General features: G+C 41.8%; 1 protein-coding gene across 9 annotated transcripts in view; it reads right to left on the bottom strand.

Moving 5' to 3' along the window:
- Positions 1 to 19,420, bottom strand: part of map3k19 (mitogen-activated protein kinase kinase kinase 19) — a 36,214-nt gene that overhangs the window by 1,422 nt on the left and 15,372 nt on the right. For 8 of the 9 annotated variants that reach the window (XM_054788080.1, XM_054788081.1, XM_054788076.1 and 5 more), the window contains 13 exons: positions 18,784 to 18,941; positions 16,444 to 16,559; positions 13,018 to 13,193; positions 10,922 to 10,976; positions 9,337 to 9,433; positions 8,698 to 8,820; positions 5,637 to 5,791; positions 5,383 to 5,417; positions 3,176 to 5,278; positions 3,001 to 3,099; positions 778 to 1,016; positions 437 to 689; positions 20 to 228 (listed from right to left, as the gene is read on the bottom strand). In XM_054788080.1, coding sequence (XP_054644055.1) covers positions 20 to 228; positions 437 to 689; positions 778 to 1,016; positions 3,001 to 3,099; positions 3,176 to 5,278; positions 5,383 to 5,417; positions 5,637 to 5,791; positions 8,698 to 8,820; positions 9,337 to 9,433; positions 10,922 to 10,976; positions 13,018 to 13,193; positions 16,444 to 16,559; positions 18,784 to 18,941 — 3,818 coding nt within the window. The remainder of the gene's footprint in view (positions 1 to 19; positions 229 to 436; positions 690 to 777; positions 1,017 to 3,000; positions 3,100 to 3,175; positions 5,279 to 5,382; positions 5,418 to 5,636; positions 5,792 to 8,697; positions 8,821 to 9,336; positions 9,434 to 10,921; positions 10,977 to 13,017; positions 13,194 to 16,443; positions 16,560 to 18,783; positions 18,942 to 19,420) is intronic. The other variant, XM_054788083.1, reaches the window with a different exon arrangement.

The raw sequence follows: 19,420 nt of genomic DNA, 5'->3' as shown, positions 1-19,420 counted from the left end.
ACAGCAGAATCACCCTCACCTTGTCAAGCAGATGTTCACAAAGTCTTTGGCGCTCTCTGAGAATCCCTCAGGTAAAGAAGGCATCAATCCTTGTTTGGCCCCAATATAGAACAAGGCGGCGATTTTGTCCATGTGTGCTAGAGGGGGTTTTCCTGTGGCCATCTCAAAAACAGTGCAACCCACACTCCAGACATCGGACTTCCTGCCATATCCTGTCTCAGTGATAACCTGGGGCGTGGAAAGGAATTTGTCACTATTATGTTAAACCATTGGAGTACTATAAATTGACCTGAATAATTGACTTTTTAATGGTCTTTTTCACGTGAAAAAAATGACCGTACCAACTTAATAAAGCCCTTTTACATTTGGGGTCTACAAATTTACACATGCAAACCAAAAGGTGGCGCCAAATAACTTAGCATCCCATCAAATCTACCTCTGGTGCCATCCAGTAAGGTGTGCCATGGACAGACTTGAGCAGGTCCCCACTGCTGTTAGTGGTGTGGGTTATGCAGCTGAGGCGACGTGCACAGCCAAAATCTATAAGCTTGATGACACCAGTGGGCATCAGCATGACATTGTTCCCCTTCAAGTCACGGTGAATGACCCTGTTGAAGTGAAGATAGGCCACCCCTTCCAGGATCTGATGGGTGTATAGTGCCAAAACACGCTCTGGCAGTGGACCAAATCTGAGCACAGAAAAGACGGTGAGTTCTTTCAAAAAAAAAGTTGCTCTTGGTTAAAAAAGCTTGAAGGGACAATTTATTTTGTTCTAACCTATGAAGGATGCTAGCGATGGATCCTCCTGGGATGTACTCCATGAAGATGGAAACCATGTGCTGATATAGGGAGGTCCCGAGGAAGCCTACAATATTGGTGTGCCTCAGGGTTTTCAGAAGTTCTACTTCCCCCTGCAAACGACTATACTCGCTCTCTGCAGCCTCTGGGTCAGAGGTGTCCAAAGTCACCTGTTTCACAGCTATCAACTGGCCCTGACTGGTCAGTCCACAGTATACCTGGTGAGAAAGATGTTTGAAATGCATTATAGGCAATAAGTATTTGGACATCTGGCTGTAGTAGCTTCCATCCATCCATCCATTTTCTATACCTCTTCTCCCCATTCGGGTCACGGAGGTATGCTAGAGCCTATCCCAGCTGACTTCGGACAAGAGGTGGGGTACACCCTGGACTGGTCGCCAGCCAATCACAGGGCACATATAGACAAACAACCATTCACACTCACATTCATACATATGGACAATTTAGAGTAGCCAATTAACCTAACATGCATGTTTTTGGAATGTGGGAGGAAACCACAGTACCCGGAGAAAACCCGCGCACGCACGGGGAGAACATGCAAACTCCACACAGAAATGCCCAATGGAGATTCAAACCCAGGTCTTCCCGATCTCCAGGCTATCTTAATAGCTTCCACTCTTCAGTAAAAAGTTGTTTTTTTTTTAACAAGATTTTGGGGTGTGTCTGTAGGGAGGTCACTAATGGATGACACTGCATGGCTCACATAGGCATTTGATGGGTTTCAAGTTTGGCCTCTAAGCAGCACACTAACATGTTCTTTTGCACCAATTTAGTCAACTATGGGCCTCCCCGTATATAAGTATACTGAGAGCCATGATGTCCAATATATTTTAGTAATTTTTTAAATTACATCTGAGGAGTAATGGGTATATTAGAGCCTTGATTTGTTATGTGTATGTTTATTATATATGTATTCTATTTGTTTTTTTGTTTTTTGCATGTTTGTCACACTTACTGTAAATCATCATCACTCAGATCATCAAACAAATTAAAAAATTAGTCAAATACAACGCAACTAAACAAAAAATGCATTTCTTTAATGAAACTTTTTCATTTAAAGGGAAAAAAAATCCAAACCTACCTGGCCCTGTATGAAAAAGTGATTGCCCCTAAGCCTAATAACTGGTTGGGCCACCCTTAGCAGCAACAAATGCAATCAAGTGTTGGCGATCTCTCGCAGTGAGTCTTTTACAGCGCTGTGGAGGAATTTCGCCCCACTCATCTTTGCAGAATTGTTGTAGTTCAGCCACATTGAACCGCCTTTTTACATCATCTCAATAGGATTCAGTTCAGGACTTAGACTAGGCCACTGAATCCAAAGTCTTCATTTTGTTTTTCTTCAGCCACTCAGAGGTGGACTTGCTGGTGTGTTTTGGATCATTGTCCTGCTGCGGAAATTCGTTTCAGCTTGGTCACGAACAGATGGATGGACATTCTCCTTCTTTTTCTGAAATTCGGCTTTACTTTTACACCAGATGTGTGATGGGACACACACCTTCCATAAAAGTTAAACTTTTGTCTCTTCAGACCACAGAGTATTTTCCCAAAAGGTCTTGGGGATCATCAAGATGTTTTCTGGCAAAATTGAGACAAGCCTTAATGTTCTTTTTGTTTAGCAATGGTTTTGGTCTTGGAACTCAGCTATGCAGGCCATTTTTGCCCAGTGACTTTCTTGGTGGAGTCATGAACACAGACCTCAACTGAGTGAGGCGTGCAGTTCTTTGGATGTTGTTGTGGGGTCTTTTGTGACCTCTTGGATGACTTGTCGCTGCACTCTATTTTGGTTGGCCAGCCACTCCTGTGAAGGTTCACCGCTGTTCCATGTTTTCGCCATTTGCGGATAATGGCTCTCACTGTGGTTCGCTGGAGTCCCAAAGCTTTAAAAATGTCATAATAACGTTTTCCAGACGGACAGATCTCAATTACTTTCTTTCTGCGTGGGGCAATCATTTTTTCACACAGAGCCAAGTCAGTTTGGATTTTTTTTCTCCATTAATAATAAAAAGTGTCATTTAAAAACTGCATTTTGTGTTCAGTTGTGTTGTCCTTGACTAATATTTTAATTTGTTTGATGATCTGAAACATCTAAGTGTGACAAACATGCGAAAAAATAAGAAATCAGGAAGGAAAAACACATTTTCACACTACTGTGTTTTGATTTTTGCATCTTGATGTACTTACTGTCCCATAGGCTCCACGGCCAAGTACTTCACCCTTTGTCCAAGAAATTGTGTCATCAGACCTAAATCCATGTAAGGCTGCCAAGTTCATTGAAGTAACCTGTCAAAAAAAATGAAGTTTTATGAGTTGTAATGCGTTGACAAACAGGGCAGATTATATATTTTTTAAAGTTTACCCCTGCATTCTCCTTCTTTCTTGATGCAGGATTGTCTCCTTCGTTGCGCTCCATTTCACGGTTTTGGGGACATGGGGCAATGGAAACGTCTTTCTCATCCAGTGAGATCAACTCCTCAGCAAGACATTGCAACAAGTCATCTGTAAGTGGTCCATCCCCAACCTCATCCAGAAACTTCTGATACACTGGTGACATCACAGTGTGGCCACTATTGTGACAAGTTGTCCAAGTGTCGACCATTGGCATTTGGGGGCTTATTGATAATGCTGGCTCAGGACCCATTTTATTTGTATTTCCTGTGCGTGTTTTGATGTTTGTTGAACTTAAAGCTGTTTCTTCCATATTTGTATGAAAGCGACTATAACCTTTATCTGTTATTGGCATACATTTGCCACCTGTTTTTAATGTTTCAGACTTAAATCCAGTAAGAACCTCATCAATAGTCGATAACGTAGGCTCTTCATTCTTTCCTACAGCGTTATGACCCATCTCGCCGTCTTTAATGAGAACTACCTTAGCCTCGGGTTTACTTATACACTTCATTTTGTGTGGGTCCTTTGGTGTGTGTATGAGGTGAGGTTTCACCCTGGAAGATAAAGGTTTTGCTTTGCCTTTAGTTGAAATCACTATTGTCTCTGTCGGGCTTCTCCTTAGCTTAGTCTGCACTTGTTTCAAGGGTCTTTGTTTGACTTTATGGATCTCTTGTAACTTTTTGGAATAGGTGGCTCGTGGTTGTTTGTCCTCAAAGTTGACTGGATTTCGAAGGTTATCATAAATTGGACCAGCAAACATCTCATAGATCGCAGGCCCTTTGCCTTCACTCTGAATTGTCTTAAACATGTCTTTGTATGTGATGAAGTCCACGGCAGATTTAGATCTTTGTGTCCCAGCTACATCTGGATTCTTTAACTGGTGGGTGCTCTTCGTCTCCCTGCCTTTCTGGAGTTGTTGTGTACAGAGGTAGCTTACCTTGTCAGGATTTGCTCTTCTACAGTGTGCACTAACAGCTCCCTTCTTTCGCGGTGCTGGGGTGTCAGAGGTCCAACTAGCAACCTTACCAGAGGTAAGGTTCGATTTAACCAAAGAGACAGGTACTTCTTTGCCAACAATTTGAGCAGGGCTTCTTTTAGGGTTATCTATGGACTGGTTGGAAATACAGAGGTGCGTTAGAGTTTTCGGGGCCTGAGTCAGGTTTAGTATGCTTCTGTCTTTGTGCTTGAGTCGGGTGACGGACGACTTTGTTCTCAAGTCACAATTTGGATTTAGTTCTTTTGCCTCGTTTTGAGTAGGCTTTAAATCTTTCTTCAGTTTTACACTCTTAGGATCCACGACTTGACTGTTACTTGAACAATTTAATGACATTTCTTCAAAAGCTGAGCTAGTATTTAACTTGGCACCCTCTATTGCACAATAGGTCCCTTCTCCTACTTTGAAATCCTTTGTGGTTGCAGGTTTATCCACCAAGTAACCCTTAATGATTGTATCTGCCTGTCTTGCAGTCTTATTGCAGTCATTTTTAATATTAAAATTATACGTTGATGGGAATGATGTTTCATGTTTCACTGTGTCTCTACTGCTTATGCAGTAATCCTGATTTGCATTGTTGCCATTTATAAAAGTCTGACAGTCAACAGGCTCTTGTTTCTGTATTTGTGTTGACTTATGGAGTGGTGATGTGGAACAGATTTTTGAAAGAGCTTTTAAACTCTGCACTGTCTTCCCATCACCAAAATCACTGTCTTCCTCAGTGTAGCTCATGCCTTTTTGATGCTTTGAAACCTTGGCCCCTGCACACATCCAGTGAATGTCTTCATGTATATTCCTTTCATAATCCTCGTCTTCTAGGTCAGTAGAACTCTGGCTGCTGGTGCTGGACCCGCTGTCCTCACTGCCACACCTGATGGTGAGGGGGCCGGTACGAGGGTTGCCCCCTAAACATCTTTTAAAGTGGGTCATGGAACGAAGGCTCTTGGTGATTGGCTTCAGGGGAAAACTGTGCTTTAATGCCGGTGTAGCAGCATTGTCTTTTAGCCTGAGGTCCAGTGGTTCCAGCTGTTTGGGTGTCCGGAGAAGGGCAGCGGGTTGCAGAGTCAATTTGGGACCCTGTTGTAACACCACAGAATACGTCAATTTATAATCCAAGTATGTGGCTACAAATAGGAAATACTTTAATGGTAATTAATGGTAATTTATTGTTTGAACTATACCTTTTGCTCACTGATCGGTTCATGAGAGCCCAATCCTGCCGACACAGATTGGCATTTTCATATTACAATTCACTGCATAGTACTTCCAATGATTTATTAACACAGGAAATGTATGTGTGTAATCTGTATTTGTATCACGGGACAGTATTAAAATGCAGGTATAAAAATATAGGTTGTATTTCGCTATGGTGTAGAACTCCGAAAACTTTCTTCACCTTAACAAAAATAAATAAATAAGCGTGCATAGTGCGTACGTGTCTGGATGTGTGCCCTGGCCTGAAGTACATAGTTTGAACACAGGAGTGGTTCCAGGATGCTGGGAGCTGATTGGCTGAGCTTGGTAGGTTCTGCAATAGACAGCAGGCCTAAGGACGATGGAGCCGCTTCGACCAAACTTCTTGTTCTTTGCCTGTGAAGGACACATGCATTCAACTTTAAATGAATATTATATGTTTTGATTTGTTTCTGTTTTCAAAAGCCACACACTACAACTGGTGTCCTGCGGGCCACATCCAGCCCACCAGAACTTTCCATCCAGCCCCCAGAATAAAATGACTGAATTCAGGATTCCTGTGCTTTTAAATAAGTAAAACAAAAAATCATATGGTTTTCTGAGCAGTATAAAGACAATAAACGCTATCTAAAAAATATACTGTAGTGTAAAATCACGGAGGAGCTCAAGTATATGAGGGTGATTCTCCTGAAAGGGGTGTCGTTTTGAAGGGCATGGCGCACAGACAACAGTGATTTGAGGCTATAACCATATATAATATACTGCAAACACATTGAATAAACAGGGGAAGCACTGTCCATCCATCTATCCATCCATCCATCCATCCATCCCTCCATCCATCTTCTACCGCTTATCTGAGGTCGAGTCGTGGGGGCAGCAGCCTAAGCAGGGAAGCCCAGACTTCCCTCTCCACGGCTTCCTCTTCCAGCTCCTCCCGGCACATGCCGAGGCGTTCCCAGGCCAGTTGAGAGACGTAGTCTCTGCAACGTATCCCGGGTCTTCCCCGAGGCCTACTACCGGTCGGATATGCCCTAAACACCTCTCCAGGGAGGCGTCCGGGAGGCATCCTTACCAGATGCCTGAGCCACCTCATCAGGTTCCTCTCAATGCGGAGGAGCAGTGGTTCAACTCAGAGTTTCCCCCGGATGACAGTGCTTCTTACCTTATCTCTTCGGAAGAGCCTAGCTACCCTACAGAGGAAACTCATTTTGGCTGCTTGTACTTGCTATCTTGTCCTTTGGTCTCTACCCAAAGCTCATGACCATAGGTGAGGGTAGAAACATAGTTCGACCAGTAAATTGAGAGCTTTGCCTTTTGGCTCAGCTCCTTCTTCACCAAAACGGACCCATGCAGAGTCCACATCACTGCAGACGCCGCACCAATCCGCCTGTCCCTCAGTGGTGAACAACCGATCTTGTGAGAGTTGAAGATCACGGCCCAATGAAGCCAGAAGAACCACATCATCTGCAAAAAGCAGAGACCCAATCCTGCAGCCACCAAACTGGATCCCTTCAACGCCCTGGCTGCGCCTAGGAATTGTATCTATAAAAGTAATGAACAGAATTGTTTACAAAAAGCAGCCCTGGCGGAGTCCAACCCTCACTGGGAATGAGTCTGACTTATTGCCAGCAATGCGGGCCAAGCTCTGACACCAGTCATACAGGGAGCGAACAGTCTGAATTAGGTGATCCGGTACCCCATACTCTCGGAGTACTCCCCACAGGTTTCCTCGAGGAACACGGCCGAATGCCTTCTCCAAGTCCATAAAACACATGGTGGACTAGTTGGGCAAACTCCCATGCAACCTCAAGGATCCTGCTGAGAGCGTATAGTTGGTCCACAGTTCCACGACCAGGACGAAAATCACACTGCTCCTCCAGATTCTGAGATTCAACTATCCAACAGATCCTCTTCCCAAGAAAGCCTGAATAGACTTTACCAGGAAGGCTGAGGAGTGTGATCCCACAATCCCACGATAGGTGGAACACACCCTATGGTCCCCCCAGACCACCACCTCAGTCTGCCAATCCAGAGGCACCGCCCCCGATGTCCACACAATGCTGCAGAGTTGTGTCAACCACGACAACCCCCACAGCATCCAGGGCCTTAAGGAACTCTGGGCAGATCTCATCCACTCCCTGGGTTCTGCCACCAAGAAGCTTTTTGACCACCTCGGCAACCTCAGCCCCAGCGATAGGAGAGCCCACCGTGGAGTCCCCATGCGATGCTTCCTCATTGGAATACGTGTCAGTGGGATTGTGGAGGTCTTCGATGTATTCCTTCCACCGATCCACATTTCGAGTCGAGGTCAGCAGCACACCATCCCCGCCATACATGGTGTTCACAGTGTACTGCTTCCCCCTCCTGAGACGGCAAGTGCGCATATGAACACCCTTATGTTTGAACATGGTTCGTCATGGCCAATCTGTGACGGGCACAGAAGTCCCACAACAAAGCACCGCTCGGGTTCAGATCAGGGGGACCGTTCCTGTCAATCACACCTTTCCAGGTCTCACTGTCGCTGTCGATTTCCGCAATCAATTGATTTAAAACAAGAGTTGGCTTATGAGTTTGGAAATTGAACTGGAAGTGGAATAATTGCGGTACAATAAGTAGGACGTGTTTAACTGATTGTACGAGAGCACAAGTAGATTAGGTTAGGGTTGATCCAAAGTGATTTATGTGTGTGTGTGTCATGTGACTTCATTTATCATATCCACAGTAGTGATGGCGAACTCGATTCCTTTTACTGGCTTGAGTTCTTATCAGTCAGTCACTGAAGTGAATCGGGCACTTGACTAATTGTTACTCTCACATGCAAAGCAGGCGAGGATTTCGACTGACATGAAGGGCGCAACATCTACTTCACACGAGCATGCTCTGTAGTGCTGTCTTTTGAAAGGTTTTTATGACCTCGCTGTGGTTTATTTGTATGTGTTGCTCAATGGCAAGCAGGAGAAGGTCGGCGAGTCTGTCTTCCCCACAGAGACTCCCAAGTCTGTTCTTTATGATCTTTAGTTTTGAAAATGGTCTTTCCACTAAACTGTTGTGACTGACAGTTTTGCTAAGATTTTAGGCTTTGAGTTGTTGAGGAAAATATTCCCTTAACACTCAAGTGGTTACATTTTAATTAAAAAACAAAAAATTACATCACAGTGCATTAGGTTAAATGAGCTCCAATGACAAGAGGTCAGTGTTACTTTGTAGTTAGATTTTTCTAAAGACAGAGAAAAGAGACAAGGCCAGGTAGTTAGTACAGTACTGAATATCAATTTGTCGCATTCCATCCCTCTGCTATGTACCTGTGTTTTGGGGGTACCGGATGGCGGTTGCTTTTCTGAGTCAGCTGTCCTGATGAAGGAACACGGTCTAAATAACTCGGCTGTCTGCAATTGTTGCTCAGGCTTGGCAAAGGCAAAGTTCCTCTGAAAAAGATGGGAAACACAACTGAAAACAACTGTTTGTCAACATTAGACATACAGACTATAAAACCAAAGACTCATCTCTTCCAACTCGCTTTCTCTACTTCTAAACATTAGAAACCTGCTCAAAGACCTAATTTTGTCCTTGGATAACTTGGACTTCATTCAATAGTGAGGCTCCCATGTAAAAAGACAATGGGCTGATTCACCAAACCCCTCCTCACTCCCTGTCTTTCTGTTTCTAACCAGTTTGAGGAGAACAGGTTGTCCTCCGGCCACAGCGACAGGTGGCCGCATACAGGTCTGGTGTTGTAACCGGAGAGCAAACCATTCACATGCTGATGTCAAAGTAAGATGCACTTGTTGACAATTCCAGTCAGGGGGCAGCATGCACACTGTGTCACTGTGTGTCAACTGTACGCACATTTGCTTGTGTGTACACGAGTGTTTTTAATTACGTATAAACAGATGTTAAAGGACAAAGAGGGTATAAACATAAGGATATTTCACTCTGCCAACCTGCTTCCTGACATGGTGTCCTGGTAGGCTTGGACCATGTCTGTCAGTGTTTCCATGGCATTTTGTTCACTGTAAGGACTCTCTTCATGTTCCTTATCTGCTACAAACAGACACTTATATCAACCAGAAGATTATTTCCATTGTATGAGACAATACAAGTGCACATTCAGTTGAACATACAGTGGTTTAACAGATGTCCACACACTACTCTATTATTTAAACACAAACACTAAACTTACTTACTACTGTTGTTACTATTAACAAGTAATTTGTGTTTTATGTAATTGTTATTACCTTTTTAAGCGCTCTTCTCCCTGATGATCAACCCTTTTACTGCATTTATCATTTCATGTAATTTTTACATCTCCGTTCGTGACCAAACTTGTTTCCTTTTTCTTCTCTTTTAGCTTTGCTTTTGTTTTCTCCTTGTGTGTGACTAGGGCTGCTATATCTGAGGCAAGCTGCTCTGCAAGAAGGTTGTACTGCCAGTGAGACCCCACCCATGCACCTTAGTCCATCCCACCGTGTCCTATCTTAATCATTCCCTGTCACTCCTCCTTTCTCTCCCATTTGAAGGAGATTTTCCCTGACTGTTTGTATAGTTCAGTGTCACTGTTAAAAACTGGAACTGAATTGAGTTGTAATGATTTGTCGACCGATAGTCACATGCTGCACATGGACGTTTCAATACTGGATACGTCTATGGAAAATCAGTCCATGTAAACAAAATGCTATTTTCCCCTAATATGGTAAACTGACAAGAGCTCATCACAGTCATATGCACAAGAACAGACATCTCCAGGAAAGGCAATCAGAAGACAACCTGATTTCTAAAAGGGAAGGGACTTAATGTTAATCCATGTTAGTTGTGTATCCTCTAATTGTGCAACATGCGGCCTCATAGCCGTATGCTCAGCTTCCTTATTATGGCTCCCTTTGGCCTTGAAATTATGATTTGGCTATTAAAATATGTATCACATCCATATCTATAGCCCTTGTCTTAACGACAGGTGGCCTCTTGAGTGTGTGACCGCCGCGCTAAGTTAACAATGAATACATTGCAAAAAAGAAAAATCTCAGAAAAAAATAGAGATCTTAATTCTGCATGGACGGGTCCCTCTGCCTTCACTGCCAACAACATGGGTACAAGTGCTGAACCGCTTCACTGCTTGTCTTGAACGTGTGACAACCTTCCTGGAAAGCCAAGGCCTCAGCTATCCCGAACTGGGAGACCTCAATTGGCTGGAAAAGTTATATTTCATGGTGGATATTCTGGCGTTTGAGCACATGATGACAGTGTTTGCCAAAAGTGTGAGAGGTATGCTCACTCACTTTCCCTCCCTGGCAGAGACTTCAAAGAATAGAACAATGACATGAATTTTAATTATTTACCCCATGCAATCATGGCAATGCAAGCTGCATTTGGAGAATTATTCAACTAATTCAGAAAGGAAAAAAAGTCTTGCCATTGTTTCCACTGGATCACGATGGCACATATTTGCCCTCACATAAAAACTGTCCTCCATCCATAGCTCACTATGAAACCTGCAGCTGTCAAGAAAATGGTAATCGAAATACCCCATACCCTGCCTGGAGAATTTATCATGGTCAAGTTGACATTCTGAAGATTCCAATGTTTCCTGCAAAACAAGTAGAGAATATTATTTAAGCCAATAAATGCATTAATCCCCTCAAAGTAATTCAAAGGACCGCCTCCAGTTATTGGAAAACGGATGTGGGTGTACTTGCAGACGACACTCGGATCTACGTGTCACTGACAGCAGGTGAACATGGTCCTGCAGATCTACTTTGTCACTGCATCAAACAGGTCAGTGTGTGGACGCAAAACAACAGCTCAACTCAGACAAAACTGAAATCATTGTCTTTGGCCCACAGAAACAAAGAGAAAGTGTTATTAGACACCCTGAGACTCTTTCTCTAAAACCTAATCATCAGGTTGGAAATGTAGGGGTAATAATAGACTCAGATCTGAATTTTAACAGCCACATTAAATCCATAACATCATCAGCTTTTTACCACCTAAAAACATTGCCAAAATCAAGGGAATAGTGTCTAAACTTGATTTCAAGAGGCGAATCCATGCCTTTTTCTCCAGCAGGCCAGACTACTGTAACCGCCTTCTCACCGGGCTCTCTAAACAAGCTGTAAAGCAGCTGCAGTACATCCAGAATGCTGCTGCTCAAGTCCTGACTAGAACCAGGAAATTTGACCATATTAGTCCAGTGCTCAGGTCTCTGCACTGGCTTCCTGTCGCTCAGAGAACAGACTTTAAAACAGCCTTGCTTGTGTACAAGTCTTTTCATGGTCTTGTGCCAAAGTACATCTCTGACATGTTAGAGCCACACAAACCATCTTGGGCTCTGAGAAGGTCAGGGAGTGGTCTCCTGCGGGTACCCAGAGTCAGGACTAAACACGTTTCAGTTTTATACTGCCAAAATCTGGAAGTCTTCCAGAAGATGTGCGCCAACCCTCAACTTTGGCAATGTTCAAATCCAGGCTGAAAACACTTATATTCAACTGTGCATATGACAACTGAAAGTATTTTATCTGCACTCTTCAAATGTAACTTTTTTGTTTTGTTTTGTTGAATGATTTATGGAATTTTATGTAATGATTTCAGAATGGGGCCGCACGGTGATCTAGTGGTTAGCACGTTGGCCAATAGAGGAACAGCCTGGAAATCGGGAAGACCTGGGTTCGATTCTCCCCGGGGCATTTCTGTGTGGAGTTTGCATGTTCTCCCCGTGTGCGCGTGGGTTTTCTCTGGGCACTCCGGCTTCCTCCCACATTCCCCAAAACATGCAGGTGAGGTTAATTGGCGACTCTAAATTGTCCATAGGTGTGACTTTGACTGTGAGTGTGAATGGTTGTTTGTCTATATGTGCCCTGCGATTGGCTGGCGACCAGTCCAGGGTGTACCCCGCCTGTCGCCCGAAGTCAGCTGGGATAGGCTCCAGCATGCACCCGCGACCCTAAGGAGGATGAAGCGGTATAGAAAATGGATGGATGGATGGATTTCAGAATGCGATCAGTCCAGGGTGTACCCCGCCTGTCGCCCGAAGTCAGCTGGGATAGGCTCCAGCGTACCCCCGCGACCCTAATGAGTAGACACGGTATAGAAAAGGGATGGATGAATGGAAATGATTATGAAGTGATTTTACCCTTCTTTTCTGTTTTGAATTATCTTGTGTACGAATTGTGCTGTATAAATTTAAAAAAATCACATTTTAAATGAAAAAGCCTCTTATGATACATTAATAAAATGTCACGGTTTTATGTTCTCATATACAAATATAGTACAAGTAGATTTTGCAACGGTTTTCGCATAAACCAGATGCTGCTCCACCTGCCCTCCCTATGTACTCCTTCAGTGGCAGCCCCAACAATAAAACAATAGGAAAATAACACGCACAATGTAAGCAGTCAGCATTCATCATCTCCACGTATTTGTTATTGTGGCCATCACTAAACTGTCATTTTTTCCTGTTTATCTGTCGGTTAACAGCAGTAAAAGACCCTACACCAGTCTGTACGCTCACCCAAGTGTGCTTGTTTACAATACAAATCACAACTCAGATCTATCCTAGTCTACAGTATACTATGTCCTAGTTTATTAAATGAAACTCAAAGCATGTTTTATGGATTTTCCATGTCGCTTACCTCAATCTGGCTATATGGTTGAAAGTGGTCGTGATGGGCTGCTGTCAGAGTGAAGGAACTTGTGGGACACTGATCTGTGAGGCTTTCAATGTCCAACTCTATGTCCAAATATCCAAACTCTGTGTCCTGGCAAGAAGTGTGTTTGCCTGGAGGCAGGGATGACCCTGGGTTGGCATCTGCAGCAGAAAGAAGAGAAAAAATGAGAAATCTTTTTCATTTGGCACTGTGAACCATTCTGCTTCTACTTGCAAAGAGAGTCAGTGGTCCGAACAGGTCAAGCCTTGAAAAACTTTAAATCCACATTTGGGTAGAAAACAGCCCCACCCACTTCAACACAAAGTTGTTTAGACAAGGCGGGAGGAAAAGTTGTAAAACAACAAAAAAGAGAAGGTATCTTCTTGGACCTTACTCATTTTGTCATCTCTTTCCACTCATTCCATCATTATTAACATTGGAAGCCACCATAATTTCATTCATCCTCTCCTGTTTCTTTTTTATATACTTGACACAGACACACACTCTCAAATTAAAGGCTCTTAGTGGCATTAGTACCTCACGTGCGCACACACAAACAAGCTTTTCTTATTCATAAATCCCACATGAGAGGAGGCTTTGAGTGCAATTGCGGAGGTTTTTGCTCTGAAAAACAGGATTATGAATGAACTTGGAATGTTGTGTGAGAGGAGGGAAAGCTCACTTTCACATAATCATGAATAGAAGAATATTCAGAGGTGTGTGAATGTGCATGCAGACGCCCCTAAAAATAATTAGTTAGACTTGCACCATCAAATGACATCCAGAACAAAAGGTGTTTCATAGGTTTTGCCTTTACAAAGAAAATAATGCTCAGTTCTGATTGACACTGTTAGGTATTAACTGAACCATACTGTTACTGCCACATGTGGTGTAGAACTGCACTACTTCAAACTGAGAGCTTTTTGTAACACTGACGTGCTGCCAGGGAGATGGGTAAGGCAGAAAACAAAAAAAAGAAGAGGAAAAAAATAAATATTGATATTTGTGCATATAACTGTGTTCCAAATGTATTTTCTGTACTATTCTAATCGTCTTAAACATTTTGTTACGAAAAAAAGGCTGAATTTGAACATTCCCTGATTAAAAACAGGGCAGAAACATAAGATAAGGCTGCCGCGAGCATCTTCTCTGGTGTTAGTGTGCAAGCCCTGCCTACCGTCTGAGTGCACTCAGTGAGTGCACTGAGTTGGATCATGGCACTTTTTTTGTCAGCATGTCGCCAATAATACAGAGTGTCCCAAAAAAATATAGGGGTAATAATAGACTAATAGACTCATGTACTTCATATACAAATTAAAGGTAAGACATACATATTTTTCACTTTATAAAAAAATAAATAAATGGGACTAACAAGTTTTTGATAACATTTTTAACAAAAGGGAATTGTTCTCTTTTTTCGTGTCATCCTCTTAATGAGGAGACTGTATTAAAATTAAATCTAGTGTTTATGTAATTATGTTCATAAAGGCATCCCTTTTGATACAGGTCTTGTGTTGGCTCTCATTGGCTGTGCCTAATGATGTTTCTGGTGAGGATATATCCATGCCATACCTTCCAACAGCCAACCTTTAAGAGACAAGTTTTTTTTATTTTTAAGCCATTTTGGCTGTGTTCAATAATTCATCCATTTGCCAAAATATATTCTTTTTTTTAATTTTAGATGTGTCACCGCTTCGTTAAATTAGCCTAATATGTCAAAGCTACACAAAAAAACAACATGTTTGTTTCTTGTGACAAATCACCAAAAATGACATCTTAACAGGTGTGTCACGAGACACCCACGAGACAATTCTGAAACTGATTCACAAAACAAGGCAGGTGCGTTTTAGAAATGATTATTGTACCACAAATTAACGCTAAACGACATTATTGTCTACATTTTTTGAGACACTGTTATAATAATATATAATAATGAGGGATTTCCGATAATATCGGCCCACTGATATTATATTATATATAATATTATAATATTATATTATATTATATTACCTCTCTAATAATAATTATATATAGTATTTATTATTGTATATTATTATGTACTGTATATTATTCTATAATATATAATAATAAAAAACTAATACTGTAATGCAATATTTCCTTTAATTAGTCATCTTTCACTCTGTAAAGTTGCGGAATTGATGTTTTTGACATGTATTTTCTCACAGGCAATTCATCAGTCAAACTTAAAGACAAATCTTTGTGTTTTTATTAGTTGTTAGTATCAAGTATAGTATAGTATATTATAGTAAGTATAGCAAGTATAGTATAGTATATTGTATCTTTTTCTAGGTACATGCATTGAGCCACACTCCACAGATGGCCCCGGGGCCACACTTTGGACAACCAAACCAATCCACTTCTAAAAAGAAAAGAATAAAAAAAACAAAGGCCTAACTCACGCCGAGTTAAAAGCCAGAGAATAAAATTTGGATTTAAGACGAGACTTAAAGCATCCCCTGTGGGGACTGTTTTTGCATGAGGGGGGAGAGTGTTCCACAGCCTGTCCATCACACAGCAACGTAATAGGTAGATAACAACAGACAAGATACTACCAACGAATAATGTAGAATAATCAACAACTATGAGAGCTCTAACCATGTAACATTATACATGGGTGAAGTAGCCAACAAAACTATTGTTGAGTATTGTTACTTTAGAACTATTTTACTCAAGAAAAAGATATGTGATGTTACAGAGTATCGGTATCGGTTGATATCGGAATTGGAAATTGAGAGTTGGACAATATCGGCATATCGGTTATGGGCAAAAAAGCCAATATCGGACATCCCTTATATCATGATTTTACATTTTTTGGGGGGAACGAGACATTTTTACTGTTAGGGACAAATGTGTGACTCACTTTTAAAGACCTCCTAAGTGTTAATAAGTAACTGAGGAATGAATTATTAACCCCAAAACAAGCCAAAAACACAAGGAAGTGGGCAAATGTCAGCAAGTGTCACAAAAGACCATTCCTCAAAAAATCACCTGCATAAAAGATGTATTTTGTCACAATCTCTAAATTGCATCCCAAAGTCACATTAGATAATTACATTACAGAGACTGTGATGAGCGCTTACATTTGACAAAAGCCTTTGTTGAACGCACAATCATCACCATCTTATTTTTTTTACTTTGAATCATGTTTTTTTTTAAACTGTAACAACATTTTCTTCAAATGCTAATACTATTGCATAAAAGCTGTGTGTGTGTGTGTGTGTGTGTGTGTGTGCGTGTGTGTGTGTGTGTGTGTGTGTGTATGCGTGTGTTCATGACCTCACTGTGCCTAACATTACATTGTGAGGACTCACTTTGGAACAGAAAGCTTTGCCACAGGCAAATCTTGTATTGTTTTTTTTTGTGTGTATTCAAGTGCATGTTTGAGTGTACCTGAGAGACTTATGGCCTCGAGTATCATGCGAACAATCTCTTCCTTCAGAGGGCTGTTGATGTTTGCAGCATAGGTGAGAGCAGAGCAGCCGCTGTCATCTTGTACCCACAAGTCTCTGAACACACATTTTAAAAACTGATTAGTTTAGACATGTCCTAAATTGTCAAACTAGGAACATTTGCACTACCTGGACAAAAAATGAAAACTGTATTACCGTTTCCTTGATGTTTGAATGCAGCTCATTTGTTTTCTTTCAAAGTTGCATTCATTTTCCGCAAATGGCTTTCACTGATTGAGTATTTATGTCTTAATTGACTTATTTTCTTCTGATTATATCTACTATATTGGGTATTACGAGTGTAAAGGTGACTATAGGGGTGTTATTTCAAGTCTAGAGCGCTCTAATAATGTTAATACCTGTATTTAGAAGGTCATAAACAAGTTTTTTTATGCTCTAACTTCAAAAGTATTTATAAATAAGGAATCCCACTTCACTTATCACGGTCGAGTCTGGAGCCAATTAACCACGATGATGAGGGAATACTGAATATTGACTCACTCCCTATCTTCATATCCAGACTCCTGGGCTTGACCTTGAAGTACTGGTTTTCACAAAGTTTGCTTCTTCAGTGTTTTCAGATCTTTTTGTCAGATGTTACTATGATACACTGATGTATAATTACAAGGATTTCATGTGTGTCAAAGGCTTTTATTGACACTTACATTAAATTTATGTAGAGAGTTAATATTTGCAGTGTCATGCTCTCAATTCACTTCTGGGCCACATCCTGACTGACGGCAGCCCAGTCTTGCATAATCAATGCTTGGAGTTTATCAGAATTTACAAGTTTTTGTTTGTCCATCTGCCTCTTGAAGACTGAGCACAAGACCTCAAAGGGATTAAGGTCTGAGGAGTTTCCTGGCATGGACCCGTAATGTCATTGTTTTGTTCCCTGAGACAGTTTTCACTTTTGCTTCATGGGAAGGTGCTCCGTCATGCTGGAAAAAGCATTGGTTGTCACCGAACTCTTCTTGGGCGTGTGAGAAGTTGCTCTTGGAGGTTGTTTTGTTCCCATTCTTTATTCACAGCTGTGTTCTTTTTAAATATCTTATCTTATCCAAATTGTGAGTGGGCTCACTCCCTTGTCTGAGAAGCAACCCCTGAGAAGAATGATTTCAGGATGCTTTACTGTCGGCATGACATAGGACTGATGGTAGCGCTCACCTTTTTTTCTCCTGACAAGCTATTTCAAGATGCCCCAAAGAAAAGGGATTTTTCAGAAAAAGTGACTTTACCCCAATCCCTGTACCTTTAGCAAATACCAATCTGTCCCTGATGTTTTTCCTGGAGAGACGTGGCTTTTTCTTGACACCAGGCCATCTTCCAAAAGTCTTTGCCTCACTGTGTGTGCATATGCACTCACACCTGACTGCTACCATTCCTGAGCAAGCATCGCATTGTTGGTGCCCCGATCCCGCAGCTAAATCAACTTTTGGAGACAGTCCTGACACTCGCTGGACTTTCTCAATTGAACATCTCTCCCGATGATCCTGATGATCTCTCTTGATGATCTGATTAATGGTCGATTTAGTTGCAATCTTACTAGCAGCAATCCTTGTCCATGCCCATGAAGCCCTTTTCGTGCAAAGCAATGATAACTGCATCTGTTTCCTTGCAGGTAAACATGATTAACAGAGGAAAAGCAATTATTTGAAGCACAGCCCTCCTTTTAAAGCTGCTATTCCGACTCAATCAGGGTAACAGTCATCTTCAGCTTTTGTCCTTGTCAACACTTTCACCTGTGTTAACCAGAGAATCACTAAATTGATGCCAGCTGGTCCTTTTGTGGCAGGGCTGAAATACAGTGGAAATGGTGTTTTTGGTTCATTTTCATTTTCATGACTAAGAGGGATTTTGCAATTCATTGTCGTTTTTTATTGTGCATGAGTCAGTGTTCATATTTTTACACAGCTATAAGTTTTGTTGAATATTTTTTACAATATGATTTCACCAAAGTTTCTCAATCATTCACCTTTTTTTCCCCACATTTATTTTTTGAGTTCTTTTACCACCATCCGATTTTAAATATTTTAAACCGTTCTTAATCAAATTTTACTAGTTCAAGTCACCTTCTTGTGGCGTACTCACAGCGTCCATGGTTGTGTATATTGTTTGTATAGAAGAATCTTTGTTTAATACGCCTGGCAGCATTTTTTGTTCAGCAGCTCAAGGTCATTTTCATTCCAAAATGCAAAAACAATTCAAATGAAAGTCATGAAAATGTACTGTGCATGCATTCGTTTATGAGGTATTTATGAAGGAGCGTGTGTTGTCTTACACCAAGAGCCTCAGCAGTTCTTTGACCACTTCCACGGGCCTGTGTTGCCATGGCAACAAAGCCATGCCTTCAAACAGGTCAATGTCTCTGATGGCCAGCATGACTGCAGTCAGACCATCGCTGTTGGGGATGTTAACATCCACTTTGTCTGTCTGAGCCTGACACATAAAAACAAACATTTGAAATGTAATCAGTACACAATATCAGATATAACTTAGTAGCCATAAAGTGATGGCACTAGGATGAATTTAGGCCTGCTTTGTCTGCAGGATGGAATTGTCAAGTGATTTATTCATCTAGTATACATTGTTGTGAAAAGTATTTGCCCCCTCCCTGGTTTCTTACTTTTTTGCATGTTTGTGACACTTAAAATGTGGATCACGAAGGGATGATTAGAACACATCCTTAACTGCTGCTCAAAAGGCCTTGGGAGAGGGTCGGTTATCGTTGGCGCCACAACCAGGTGTCGCGGGCTGCAGTGGAATTCACATGAGCAAGTGGCAACACCTCTCCAAGTGTACCATCACCTTTATGCGAACAGGCAAGAAAAGCCAGCCCCCAAAGGAGCAGAACCAGGGAGGCCTGCTGGCAACCACACAGGAATGGCAACTAGTGGTGGACCTTGGAAAACAGTAAA

Source organism: Dunckerocampus dactyliophorus, chromosome 9 (genome assembly GCF_027744805.1).
Source record: "Dunckerocampus dactyliophorus isolate RoL2022-P2 chromosome 9, RoL_Ddac_1.1, whole genome shotgun sequence".
Classification (NCBI taxonomy): Eukaryota; Metazoa; Chordata; class Actinopteri; order Syngnathiformes; family Syngnathidae; genus Dunckerocampus; species Dunckerocampus dactyliophorus.
The sequence above is the reverse complement of the archived record's forward strand: the minus strand, read 5'-3'. Positions and strand labels throughout refer to the sequence as shown.